Genomic DNA, 14,741 nt, shown 5'->3' with positions numbered 1-14,741 from the left:
AAAGCCGTCTATGCAAACTTTGCATTTTTCTGAAACAATCTTTACATTCTCAGTGGGCTAGCATTTTGCATTCCCTAGTTGTTCTTCAGCTTCATGATTATTATTGTGTATAGTGAGAATGTAGCCTGTCTGTTACTGGCACTCATGATGTTGCAACTGCTTGCATTTCATCTGTCAAGTTATTGTACAAAGTGTAAGAAAGAATTTTTAAGACTAATAATAAATTATATTTATATGCAACATTGAAAACCGAGCACGAGGATCTCGTTTGTTTGTATTGTGAGATAAATAACATCAATCTTATGGCAGCATTCCAACATAAATAGACAAGCCTTTGAGACACATAGTTGTTTTTATTGGGGGAATGTTATCCAGATCCACTCATACACTCTTATTAATCACATATGTACAGATTAAATAAGGCACATGCCATAGTGGTAGAGTGGACGGGACATATTCTGTACACAAATCATCAAAAACACATTTTAACATCCAGAAAGGCAATAATTATCAATAGATTTCAGCTCAATTATGTACAAATGAATTGCGAGTGGAAAGGGAGAGCAAGGCCTTCGTCTCAGCTCTGAAGGACAACCAACTTTCACAAATTCATCAATGATGATACATGTTTCACGTAGAGGTCTTATTTTAACATTGAAATAAAATTTACATAGGAATACTATATAGAAATATCTGTTCCTTCTGGACATATGATTTATCATAAATTTTGTCTTACTTTGTTTTGCAATAATAATAATAATAACATAATTGACAATGAGGTCACTGAGCATGAATTAGACATTTCTTTGGATGGTTGACAGTGACAGTCAAAAAAAGAAACACAAAGGCAGCTGTGACAGTACAAAAGACTGTACATAGAATACTGCTATATGGCTTTAGAAGGGCAGAGCTTCCTCTGTTTAGAACTAATGAGGACTTTAGGGCTCCACACCTGCAAGGGTCCCTGTCCTCCTGCCCTATGGTACAGTCTGGACCCGACAACTACTCAGCTTTCACAGAAAGCACAACCTGAACACTTGGTCTGAGGCAGAGGCAGCTCAGACAACAGGAAGGCAGATTTCCCCTGACATAATAAATCTTTTGCCTCATTTTTCTGGCTCCCTGTCTACCGTTATCGCCATCACTCATCCTCTCTGTCAGTATCCTTTGTCTTATCATTCATAGTCTCTCTTTTTTATCTTCCCTTTCTTCTATTGGCCAGTGTAAGTGGCGCTATGCCAGTGGCAGTCACAAGTCCCTGGTGATGAGAGCATCTCTCTTAACTCTCCGTCACAGTTTGATGTCTTGGGTCTCCAACATCTTCGCTAGGGTCTTCTTCACTCTCAGCGCTGTGAGGCGAGAAGCTGGGTTGTGAGCCCAGCACTCAGACATCAGTTTTCCCATCTGCCGTAGACACTGAAAGCACACGTGAATGTACATAAGAATAAAACAATAGTTTTTATAAAGGGGTTTGCAAGTTGTGATGAATGAATTGATTATTGATTAATAATTCATTATAAGCCATTTTTAAAGGACAACTCTGAGGTTTGCAGGTTGTGAAAAAGCCCTTCCGACAGGTATGTATCCTCCAGCAGAATGTGCCTTTTTTATCTAGCTCTTTAATCAGTCAAAAGACCAGATAAATTAATGTATTAACCACTCAATTGAATTTATACCTGCAGATCTGACGGCTTTTTATTATGTGAGAAACCCATGACTCATAACTCACCTTCTGATAAGCCACTTGCAACCCCAGGTGTAAATGGCTTATTACCGCTCTATAAAATATTGATACAGTATGTATAACCATAACAATACCATTAATAAAGCCATTACAACATATTAAGTCTTTTAAAAATACACATGGTTAGTAAATGGTATTGGGAAAACCTTTAGAATACCTCATCACTGCTCCAGCGGTTAGCAAATGAAGGTCTTTGTTTCTTAATGCAGACGACTTCTATCATGTCCTCATAGGACGGATCAGTGGGCACAAGGTCATGATAGGGCAGCTGATACTCCTCCACAATGCCTTGATGAAAAACAGATATATGTGGAAATAAGTATTACTATTAAGTAAACATCTAGACATGTATAGATCATGTTTAAAATATATATTTCTTTTTAAAGACAGATTTTTTTCCTGACCTCCAGAGATGCAACGTCGGGCCATTTCCCAAACGATGAGGCCAAAACTGTACATGTCAGCCATTATAAAAGACTGGAAGTAGGTCCTGTTCAGGGTCTCTTCCAGCACTTCAGGCGGCATGTAGCGCTTTGTCCCAACTCGGAGGTTGGGAGGGATATCCACCTCGTTGGTGTCACTGAGAGAGGGAGGAGAAATGGAATAAAGACGTTTCAGAAAATCTCCAAGATACTCCTGAACTGTATTGTGAGTATGCTATTAAAATGAGTGTTCAAAAGTCCTGTACAAAATGTTGTACCTGTTAAACTTGACCGCCAGTCCAAGGTCTGCTATACAGCAGAATCCATTCTTTTTTACCAAGATGTTTTTACTCTTCAGGTCTCGGTGTGCGATGGCTGGTTTGCCCTGTGTGCCATAGATCTCAGTGTGCAGGTGACAGAGGCCTGATATGGACGAGTAGGCCAGTTTCAGCAGAGCCTTGACGTCTAAGGTGTTGGACTTGAGGTAGTCGTATAAAGATCCATTCTCATGGTAGTCTGTAATTAGGTAGAGCTGAGTCCATGAGCCGGTTCCCTTAATATCTGCTGCTATGAATCCTGGGGGTTGGAAAGAAGGGATGACAGGAAAAACGTGAGTGCATATAGAAAATAACACAAACTATTTAGGTCAATTTTAGAAAGATTTCTTAGTCCCTGGGGGTTTACTTTTACGTAAGCACTCCCTCTTTTCAGACACACAAACACTTAATTCAGTCCTTTTTCATTTACTTCTTTTACTCTCGGTTTATATCTCCTTACCCAGTATATTGTCATGTCTCATCAAGAAGGTCTGGTATATTTCAGTCTCTCTGAACCAACTCTCTTCCTCTGTGGTGAAGAAGACTTTGACAGCAACTCTCTCTCCTCTCCACTTGCCCATCCAGACCTCTCCGTATCGTCCTTTTCCAATCTGCTTAACCATCTGAATCTGCTTGGCGATGGTGCGCTGCACCTGGCAACAGGTTATTTAAAAAAAAAAAAAAAAGTGATTTATTATGCAACTACCCTTAAAAACAGTTCTATTTTCTGTCTCAATGTACAAACATGTTATTTAATTAAAACTGCTCTTGAAAAAGTTAAATTAGTTACTGAAGTCTTACATGTGCGAATAGTTTTAACATTTTCTGATATAATGCAAAGTTTATTGCAAGTTTATTGCATATATATATATATATATATATATATATACACACATACTTGAAAGTATGGGACAATGCAGTAATGTATTACTGTTCCAGAAGTGCTCAGCTTGTGATGTTGAGCCAGATGCAGTTATTAATACTTACCAGTAGAGGGAGTCCTGACCCAGAGCCAGACCCGACGCTGCGGGAATGCTCTATCAGGTCCTTCAGTGACTCCCCAGGGGGGATGTAGGTCTCTTCCTGCTCCAGCTCGATACTGTAGCGTGGTCGTGACACCTGACGCTTATATCTGCCACAAAAAAGGTGATGCAGTGTTTACTAACAGCACATCAGGAAATGTGAATTTGTTCATAAAAGCATGGGACGTGATTCTTACCTGAAGTAGAAGAAGACGAGGATGAGACCCAGGATGATGCTGCAGACTGTGATTGAAATGAAGAGAGCCATGTACTGAATACTGCTGTCATCGTTATCTAAAAAAACAGGGAGACGTATTCACATTATTTTCATGGCATTTTTATTATTCTACCACCCCTAAATCTGAATAATCATGTCCTAAGTAAGATGGAAAGCCTGTAAAACTAGAGGTGATGAGAAGGTGGTGACAGTCATTTGTTCATTTTTATGAGCTCCAACATGTTTCTGATTTTCATTGGCAGGGACAAGCTCCTTTTCCCTTTCCTCCCTCTAACCCTCCCCTGCATCCCCCCTCTCTCTCACAGCGTGTGATCGATCACATCCCCCTTCCTGAATCCCACAGATCAGCTGTCACACTGACATCGCTACAGAAACCCCAGAGGCTGAAAGCAGCTCTGGGGCTCTAGCCTTTCTGCCGTGCTCCTGCCAATCAGACACACACAAACACAGTGGGATACTTCTCACACACACACACACACACACTCTCACACACACACAAACAAAGAAGGACTATTGGACAAAGAAAAACTGCATGGCAAAGTGTCCTATGAACTCCATGCATTTGCACTGAGTTAAAGGGTAGCTCTGGCTTTAGCCAAAACATTCTCAAATCTCAGTGATTACTTTGGTGAGTACCGTGCTATCATAGTTTGCAGAACTGATGGCCCAAAGTATGAAAATAGCACCCATATGGTAAAAAGAAAAATGGAATTGTCTTTTATTTGTCTCCAACTGACTTGACAAATCTGTTTGTTGCTGTGTGCGTGAAGGTCAAAATGAAGTGTGTGAAAGCAACAGGGAGGGGGGGAGAGAGAGAGAGAGAGAAAGAGAGAGAGAGAGAGGGAGAGAGAGAGAAGGAATGTGTGTGTGTGTGTGTGTGTGTTGGTGTGTTGTGGAGTAACAGATGGACAGATATCTCACATCCGTCCAAAGGCAAGAAACTCAAGCAGGCCCCGGGGAGAGGCTGTCCTTTTCATTAGAGGGTGAGAGAACAAGCCGAGTCTGCAGGGTCCGTTTCACCTGCCTCTCTCTCTCTCTCTCTCTCTTTTTTTTTTTTTTTTTCTGCACCACCCCCGGAGCTGCATGTGCCACTTCACTCCTGCACCACACTGTGGTTTGTAACAGTTTAAACTGTCACTACCCATCACCCACCCAGCGTGGCCTGAATGAGCCCGTTCTATAAAGCACTTCAGTGGGGCAGAATTTCAGCGTGTGAAAACCTGTGTACAAAAGTGTGTCTTACCTGACGGCATAAGTGGAGGAATAGTAAGATTCAAGTCTCTGTTGCAATAGTCCTGATCCGTGCAACACTCGATAGCGCTCCGTGCATTCCCCGTGTCCTATCACACACACACACACACACACACACACACACACACACACACACACACACACACACACACACACACACACACACACACACACACACACACATACACATACACAAGACACATTAATTCTACACAACACTAATGAAGACACAGAAGTAGCAAATATTTACAGCCACACTTATTCCTAATGAGAACATTTTACATTTTTCCACTGTGTGTAAAGATAGCAGGGCTGGACACGTCTGATTTAAACAGGTCTCGTAAAGAGCTGTGGTGAGTCCGGAAAAGCTCGTAAAGGCTTAACAACGGCTCATGAAGAAGAAAACACATACATGGACAAGTGCAGAAATAGGCAGAAATGCACACACATACAAACACACATACAGCTGACTTACTCTGCACTGGAACTCGGAGCCGGCAAGAGGCAAACAACCTGCAGTGTGTACCACCAGACCCCCCTCCTCCTCCTTCACCATGGTGAAGCAGTAACCATCAGTCCTGCCGAAATGCACATAACATCATCATATGAGTAAACATGGTGTCAGAGTCTTTTAATCATCATCATCATCAGTGTTGGGATTATTTAGTATATTGTAATTTATTGAAATAAATACAGTATTGAAACTGCTTATTGAGATGAAAGTGTTTATAAGCTGTGTGAGATATCTCATTAAAGAATGTAGATAAAGTAAACATTTGTGTACTTCTAATCAAGTAATTAGAGGTCTCTCGAATAATTACCTTGAATAATTATTTGTTTTTAAAAGCCTTTATCTATGGAGTTGCGTGTGTCTGTGTGTGTTTGTGTGTGCATAGTTTTGTGTGTGTTTCACCATACATGCAAGTATTGTTGACAGAGTCTGGGTGGCACTGGTGGTAGCAGTGACACCAAAGCACTTTCTGAGCTGAAAGAGTGGCTGTGCTGCTGCTCATCTCCGCCCTTCGCTCTGATCCCCCCTTCCATCCGTTCTTCAGCAGCATGGTGTCCAACATGTTGGCTGTACAGAGAGAGAGAGAGAGAGAGAAACTGGACTAAGCACCACTGCAGACCAAAACATCTCGACACTCCTTAAAGACATTAAAGATGGAATAAATCAAAGGATCCAAACAACATTTCTTCTAATTGCCAAAGGGCATTTTGAATTATATAGTTCTGTCTGTCTTGGCACCGTTCCCATGGAAATGCAATCCACAGAATGTGTGAATATATGCCGCTGAAAGCAAACCTGCTGTTCTGGACTTGACTCATTGTATCTGCATGAAGTCTGGAACCAGAAAAACACTACTCACCAGAAAGAAGGCGTTGTGCCTGTGTGCGTGCGTGCGTGCGTGCGTGTGTGTGTGTGTGAGTGTGTGTGTGTGTGTGCGTGCATAGTGCTTTTTAAATGTGTGTGAGTGAGCAGTGCATCAGTGTAACATTCAAGAGAATCTATCAGCCATATTTGGTGCAGATACAAAACTTTCACGCCTGAGATATTTAATATCATTAACTGTATCCTTCGTGTTGATCAGCTCTCTCTTTCCTATCAAACCAGCAGTATAATTCATTGTCAACAGAACTGATAATCAAGTTTGAAATGTTTAAATACACCTGGTAAATATTGAACTAATCTATGATGAGACCCTTTAAAACATATATACTAACAAATAAACAGAAAAAGTAGAATCTTCCTGTAATTTGTTGATTAGCTCTTTTTTTTACCTCTTATTCACTCTGCCTGCACAATAGATATAATTTCCATCCTAGAATCAATCTCCAAATAGCACAGGACAATTGACAGACATAATTATTTTGTTGTCAAAACTACTAAAAAGCAAGTAACAAAGGTTATAAAGTATATAGGTTACTGGATACATGTGATGATTTAGTGTTTATCTTTTGAGAGGAGGAATAACATTTCCAGCAGGCAATAGATACAGTGAACTACTAAAACGGTGTCAAGCCAAGTGGAGTTCACGTGTATTCACATAAACCAGGAGTAGGATAAATATTATTGCTCTGGACTTGTTCATCCTTGAAAGTGTTAACGGTTGCGGCTGAACATTAAATCAATCCAAGGGCTGCTTATAAGGTAATACCATTTTAAGTTATTTAGTAGTGTACATGTAACAACAATCAAATGTTTGACTATGAAGGAATACTTGGCACCAACTGGAGTTTTAAATTTTTTATATCCCGAAAGAAATAACCATTAACAACCACTGATTTATAATTTCATTTTTTATAATAACAATAATCCAGTGTTATATCTTTGTACATTAATAATGATCGTAGTCAAATTAGTTAGACAGATAAGTGTTAATTATTTTATTAGAAATGCCTACAGTGAATGTTCATTAAGAATGGTTATTAATACAATGGGCAACCTTTTTTTATCCTTACTATTAAGTAACTGAACGTGCATACATTCATCAGAGGAGAATAAAACCAGTTCAGACAGCAGCTCGTCCCTGAAGACCTCTGTGGTCAGAGAGCTGAACAGTGTTGTGCCACACTAGATGGATGTCTTCCTTTCACTCTCTCTATTTTCTCTTATGCTCTCTTCATTATAATATTTAAATCTGGAGAAAAACTGGAGATTTCAAGAACAGTAAGATCAAACATTCATCCGCATTGAAAATCCTGAGTTAATTTGCATAACAAAGAACGTTTACAAGCAACTATAAAACTATGAAAGCTGAGACATCACAGGTGTACATCCCTACATTAGATCCATCCATCCATAAAATCCAAGAATAGCTTCCTAAACTATGGATGGGTCTCACTATAAAGAGGTGTAAGTAGATCTAAGCAGTGCAACAGCCTGAAAGCCAACCAGCCATTGAAAAAGGGACATGTGTAATCCTCCAGAGGACTACGTGATGAAAAGGCTGACTCGGACTGTGGTACAGTATAAACACACTGGCTGTTCTTTGAGTAGTACTCGGTGTCCTTCCAACCTGATCTGTGTTACGGTTTCTGTCAGAGTGGAGGTTTGGGGAGGTGCTCTTATCCTCCCCCTCACAGTGGCCTTGGATTGTCTATCACATCTGCTTTGAAAGTGTGCACACACAAAAAAAAAATACACAAGATGGGAATGTTCCATGTCATTTCATTGTCAGACGTTCAGATACATTCTATCCATATCAGCTGTGTTTTTATTAAAACTTTGACAAAAGCGGTGAGCTTACTCTGGAGGGAAGTGTTACAGGAGAATACTAGAATACTGCTTTGGAGTAAATGAGCGAATGTGAACATGGGAACTTGGATGATCAAGAGCAACTGCCTTAGAAATCATTTTAAAAATGCAGAAATGCACCTCATTTGTTTATTCTGTTGTTAAACTTGTTCAAATCATGTAGTGCACAGTTTAACATGCAGTATCCAAACAACAACACACTGTACAACCAGTGCTGCCTGTGACTTGACACGGCATTACAGTACATGCATTTTAACCCCTCACAACTCACTTTAATCACTTAAACTAAACAACACAGGGCATTTTATAAACCGTAGCAACCTACCTTATGTATAATTTGGTAAATTTATATCAAGATTTTTTTTATCTTCTGTCTACAACAGGCTTACAATAGCCTTAATGAGAGTCATTTATTGTCATGGTTGCTCAGCACACAACTTCCACCTAGGATTGACATGAGGGGCTTTTGCATTAAGGTTAGCAGATGATGCATGCTATAAATGTACAGTATGCAGTGATTTCTCTAGAACTTTAGGTAACATAAGACGTGTGTGTGTGTGTGTGTGTGTGTGTGTGTGTGTGTGTGTGTGTGTGTGTGTTGGGGGGGGGGAGTTGCCATATGCTTGGTATACATACACACACACACATATACATATATATATATATATACACACACACACACATACATACATACATACATACATACATACATACATACATACACATAAGAGCAGGTTTACTCAACAGGCCATTAAAGAGGCTATAGGATGTAAAGCCTGCAGGAGGCTTACAGTAAGGGAGAGGCCATCTTTGTTACGTTTAGTTCTACTAACATTAAGGCATTGCTTTAATTTTTTTAATCTTTATTAATTATCATTAATACACCACATTGTAGTCACACACATTGTTTTCAACACACATAATTCCAATTTTCTCTTTCTCTTTCTCTACACACAAAAAAAAAAAAAAAAAAAAAAAAAAACACACACACACACACACACACACACACACACACACACACACACAGTGTCAGCTACGGGGCACACTCAAGGTCACCCCCCGAAATCTGATCTGCATCCCCCCACACATTCCACAGGCTGTTCCTCAAACTACAAACACAGACAATTTATTACTCCAGCTGGAAAACCTTCAGTCACAGCTCGTCACCGTCAGTGGCACTGCATCTTTGGGCACGTTGCACTGGCTTCAACTTTTTTCTTATAAATTTAGCTGAATTAATGATGACAGTTCATGAGCTGTCTTCAGGGATGCGTTTGTCATCTCTGGCTGAGAACTATCAGCGTGGTCTGTGACACTTCCTACCTCCTCCTCCCCCTTGCGATGTACTCAAGTTTTCCGTGGTGACAGAGGTAGCATGACTGTGGACTATGTGTCATTCCTATAATATTGATACATTGAATTTGATTCAGGCGCTGGAGTGGCTTCTCCCTGGCTTTAACAAAGGCAATGTTCTGTCTTGCTGGTTGCTGGTGTCTACTGCAAGCGATCCCAGTGCTGATGACCTCTGCAATGACCCTCAGCACTTGGTCGTGGAGCCAACGGTAGCGCCCATCTCCCAGTGCTCTTGGGCAACAGCTCAAGATGTGCTCCAAAGAACCTCCTCTCTGGCAGAGTGGGCACAGTGGTGTGTCTGCCAGGCCCCAGCGGAAGAGGTTGGATGGACTGGGGAGGACGTCATAGATAGACTGAACCAGGAATTTGATCCGGTGTGGCTCAGACTTCCACAATTCTGTCCACGATATCTTCCAGTCTGCCGCCTGCTCCCATCGGGTCCATGCCCAAATTACCTAATTTAAACTAAAGGAGTCATTTGTGCAGAGCTAACCTAAGTGAAATCATCTTCTTATCTTGAGCCTAGGACATATGGTCAGGTCATCTATAACACTTCATCTTCCATCAAAAGGCAGATCTTCGTTACAGGCCAGTCCAGCTGACCCGTTTTTGTATGCTCAGTTCAGCTGAAGACAACAACGGGTCAGCTGGACCTTTAGTTTAAATTAGGTAATTTGGGTAATTGTGATTAAAGCAAATATTCACAATTATGGGAGCCGGGGTGTATGGGGCCATTTATATCCACCTTTTAGTTAGGTTAATTTAGCTATTATTCATTATAGCCACTTGGGGGAGTATTGCACTGGGTGTGGCACGTCACTGGGAATTAGATATATTTACAGGTGTGGCAATCAATGAGGGGAAGGTGTGGATGGCGGGGAACACGCGGTTCTTACCGTAGCCGTTAGCACCCACTCCACCGACAACAAGCCACAGCACTTTATTAATCAGCACTGGGTGAAGTACTATTTTATGTAAAAAAAACTATTTCTACTTTTAGAATGAACAGAAACACCAACCACAAAGCCAAAATTAATGTCTGGACCTAAGATCTTTCTGCTATGCGTTGAGAACACCATGCCATCCATGCCGAGGCTTATAGGATAGCCTCAACAAGGAGGATCTTTGAGAATAACTAGTTGTACCACAAGAGTCAGGGATGAGTCAGGGAATGTGCTATGTGACCTTGATGGTTTAACTCGAAAACTCAAGCCAATGGGTTCCTTGTTATGCATATAGACGCATTTATGTGAAATTGTGTCCCATTAATAAAAGAAAAAAAATTTGATTCAGGAGGTATTTGCAGAATGTCCTGATTTCTGATAAAGATTCATATTTTCCACAGCTACTGTGGATTGGTTCTGTGCACTCAAGATAGAAGTGTGTGACTGTGACGATTGAAGTTATAATCTAGGCAGACACTGGCAATCGATAGATATGCTGTTATGGTATTGGGTGTGGTTTTTCCATCAAGAGATAACTGGAAATCAATGCAAAACAGAATTACTGCCATTAACAGCAATGTTGGTGAAGTTAGGAGTGAAATGTTGACAGGGGAATTTCATGACTGGGAAAATAAAACTCTGCATAAAGTGCTCCAATTAACACGGTTGTTTCACAAGAGCCGACTTCACAGCACTACAGCCATTTTATCTGTGAGCTGAGACCTTCACACAGACTGTTCATCACAGGGCGCGAGGAGGACATGAGAGAAAAGGGAGATAAGTTATTCCAGGTGGCCATTATAAATCACCTCCTCAAAGGAGACATCTTCGCCAGTGTCTCCAGAGTGCACTCTGACCCCGAGGGGGTCACAACCGACCTGCAAAAGGGCCATACCTCCTCCTCCACCCGACCACCGCACCCTCATCCCTCTTAACCCCGTACAGGCTTCAAAGGACCCCGCCACATGAGACACACACACACACGTGCACATTTTGTGCATGCGTCGCACACACACAAGAATGTGTCTAAAGGAGCACATTCCACACTCTCTTCTCCATCTCTGCTGCTGCTACACCCACATCAGGTCATCCGTTTCCCCCGTGGAGCTTCTAGCGACCTGTTCTGTGTTTACCGGCCGTGACCAGATTGCCTTTGTGGAGGAATGAGACGGACACTTTAAAGGCTCGCACGACGCGCAGCAATAATGCCACAAGAAATTTATGGAGAGGGGACCTGTCTGCCATAGACCCTGCTCCACATTGTACCCCAACCCTACCTTCAGACAAACTGGCTCAACTGTCAGGGATTCACAATGTTTGCACAGAGAAAACTTTCCACAATTGTATGAATACAGCAGAGAGCTGCTATATCCACAGAAAAATTGTCAAACACACAGCAGACACATAGACACACTGACTTTTGCTATATTCCAATAAATGCCAAGAACAGAGAGAGACAGACACACACTTGCATTGAAATTACTGATAAATCACAGAAAACCCTACACATGAATGCATATGAATTATCTTGCATATGAAAGGGTAGGAAAAAACACAGATTTAGGTGGATCAGTGGATTCTCTTAACCATATTTTGAGGATCATACACGTTCATTTCTTTAAAAACATGCATTTATCAGAAATTTTAGTTTGTAATTAGAAAAGATCCTTTCTGTAAAAAAAAAGTGTGTTTTTGCCAGCATGACCATTTCCCTATTTATTTTCATCTTTCCCTTTCATGTATATTTGTATATAATATTTTGTATTGTCTTTGTGAGTCTATATGTTGTTGTGTAAATACTTTTCTTTCCCTTGTACTGTACTTCCAAATAATGCAGCCCTTGAACCTACTGTACCAATAAAAAAGAAACCTAATGTTCACATTACGTTAAATGACATACAACACACATGCAAACACAAACTCACACACAAAGAACAGGTGTGAATGCTGGCCAAGACTTTGTATTGACCACAATGTGGTGTACTGTGTGGCACTCTTCCAAACACACTCTTATCTTCTCTTATTTATTCCTGCTCTTCTTATTCCAGATAGTTTTAACATTGCCTATCCACAATGCTCATCGGTTCATCTCACTGCTCGTCTATCTATCCATTCGGTCTGGACTTACTGGAAAAAGCCACAAGCCACTGACTAATGCTGGGCTCCATTACAGACATATTGAGAGACTACAGCCACAATTTGTCATTTTACCCGACAACATCACCTCTGCCAAAAGTGTTCTTTCCTCATGGTTGTTCAACACACACATAACTATATATATATATATATATAATATATATATATATATATATATATGACATACAATATATATACATATACACACACACACACACACACACACATATATACACATACATATATATATATACACATACATATATACACACACACTAATACACATACATATATATATATATATATAAAATATCTTGAATTTCCAACAATACACGTTTTTTCCTGTGTTAATGCATAATTCAGAAGTTGCAATTCTTAAAGTTTGCACTTTACTTTGTCCCTTAAGTACTCCCTGTCCTCACAATGAGTAGCCCTAAGCATCTCACAAGGCAGATATACTCATGTGGTGCACATGAATAACTATTACACACACACACACACACACACACACACACACACACACACACACACACACACACACACACACACACACACACACAAAACACACACACACACACACACACACACACACACACACACGCACACGCACATGCACACACATGCCTAATCGCTGGAGCAGCACATCTGCCTAGGGATCAAATTCTGTGTGGGGGAACCGTATCCACATCCTGACAGGAAGCAACACACAGAAGGCTGGAGAAGCCTGGTCCTGCCGAGGACCAACTGCTGCTGTTTTGTACGTGTGGACCACTGCACCATACTAAACTCGGACCTCATTCCAAAACACTCAAGCTACACACAGATTTCTTCCAAAGAGGGGTAAATGTAGTCAATGCTACGTAACGCTTTCTCTCTTAAACTGTTGAAGAAACCTTGTATCCATATGTAGTTAGATAGATGTCCTACACCTGGAATCATCATCAACAGGGTTACACATAAACCGGTTCTATGATGACCCCAAAAAACAACAATTTGAATTTAAAGTACAAATACAACGTCCCTTACAGAACATCACACTTATCCTATTTCCCCTCCTCATGAATTCAAACTAGAAGTTCTGTAATTAGAATTGGTCTGTTTTCCAAAAAAATAAAAACTCCTCCTTTAAACTCCTTCACACTGGTGTAACTGAAGCAGAGATACAGAAAACAGATGGTTGCTGATAAAGACAAAACTAACATCCCTTCTGAATGCTCCTACAGGGACACAATGACATATAATAATAATATTCAAAGATCGCTGGGAAGGAAAACACTACACAGTGCAGTGTCTCTTGGTGGGTGTTTGGCCTGCAAAATCTCACCTTCTCAATGTAGAACATCTATTCGTATTTGCAGCTATGAGCCAGACACATTGGGTTTACATGGTTACTCAGCAGTTGTATGTTCCAAACATGGGACAAAGCGAAACCAAAACTGTGGAGGGAGGAAATTAGCCAAAACCAATATTATTTAAAAACAAAATGTAACAATCATAAAGTATACTATCGAACATACAACCAACTTCTTTGTATTTCCACTGCCAGAAGAATGAGGATAGGGCTCATCTACTCTCTGTGAACCTCACCAGCCTATAGAAACAGGTGGCAAATTGACCGTGCTGTTAAGATTTATGGGCAACCTCCCACATGTTTTACTCATTTGGGAGACCTTTAGAAAGATCAGATCACAGAGGAAACTGAAAAAGCAACTGGTGGCTCAAGTATTGGTGAAATAGAGTGGACAGAAGGAGTAAAACTGATCTAGCTCAACACTGCAGGAGTTTTAGTATGAAATCTTTTCAAGAGGGCTCACAGCTTCAGTCTGCACTGGCAGAACAAGCAGAAACTTTGCATCCTGTCACTTTATAGTTAGACTGTTGGAAGAATGAGAATAGATGCTACTCTTCACCCATGATTCTGTTAAAATTCCATCTTCCCACATCCTTTTTATGTGTGTGGCTAGTGACCCTCAAACACGCGGGACTGATACTGGATGAGAAGTTAAACACACAAGCTCAGTCTGCTCAGATAAGAATAAATGAAATTCTCTGGAG

General features: G+C 40.7%; 1 protein-coding gene across 2 annotated transcripts in view; it reads right to left on the bottom strand.

Moving 5' to 3' along the window:
- Positions 1-333: 333 nt before the first annotated feature.
- The window catches only part of bmpr1bb (bone morphogenetic protein receptor, type IBb), a 59,584-nt gene continuing 45,176 nt past the window's right edge, over positions 334-14,741 (bottom strand). For both annotated transcript variants that reach the window (XM_039779258.1, XM_039779259.1), the window contains 10 exons: positions 5,913-6,072; positions 5,470-5,572; positions 4,987-5,083; positions 3,703-3,799; positions 3,471-3,615; positions 2,944-3,136; positions 2,445-2,742; positions 2,149-2,324; positions 1,902-2,032; positions 334-1,416 (listed from right to left, as the gene is read on the bottom strand). In XM_039779258.1, coding sequence (XP_039635192.1) covers positions 1,291-1,416; positions 1,902-2,032; positions 2,149-2,324; positions 2,445-2,742; positions 2,944-3,136; positions 3,471-3,615; positions 3,703-3,799; positions 4,987-5,083; positions 5,470-5,572; positions 5,913-6,072 — 1,526 coding nt within the window. In that variant the 3' untranslated portion in view covers positions 334-1,290. The remainder of the gene's footprint in view (positions 1,417-1,901; positions 2,033-2,148; positions 2,325-2,444; positions 2,743-2,943; positions 3,137-3,470; positions 3,616-3,702; positions 3,800-4,986; positions 5,084-5,469; positions 5,573-5,912; positions 6,073-14,741) is intronic.

Source organism: Perca fluviatilis, chromosome 17 (assembly GCF_010015445.1).
Source record: "Perca fluviatilis chromosome 17, GENO_Pfluv_1.0, whole genome shotgun sequence".
Lineage (NCBI taxonomy): Eukaryota > Metazoa > Chordata > Actinopteri > Perciformes > Percidae > Perca > Perca fluviatilis.
Note: the sequence above shows the minus strand (reverse complement) of the source record. Positions and strands in the feature narration are given on the sequence as shown.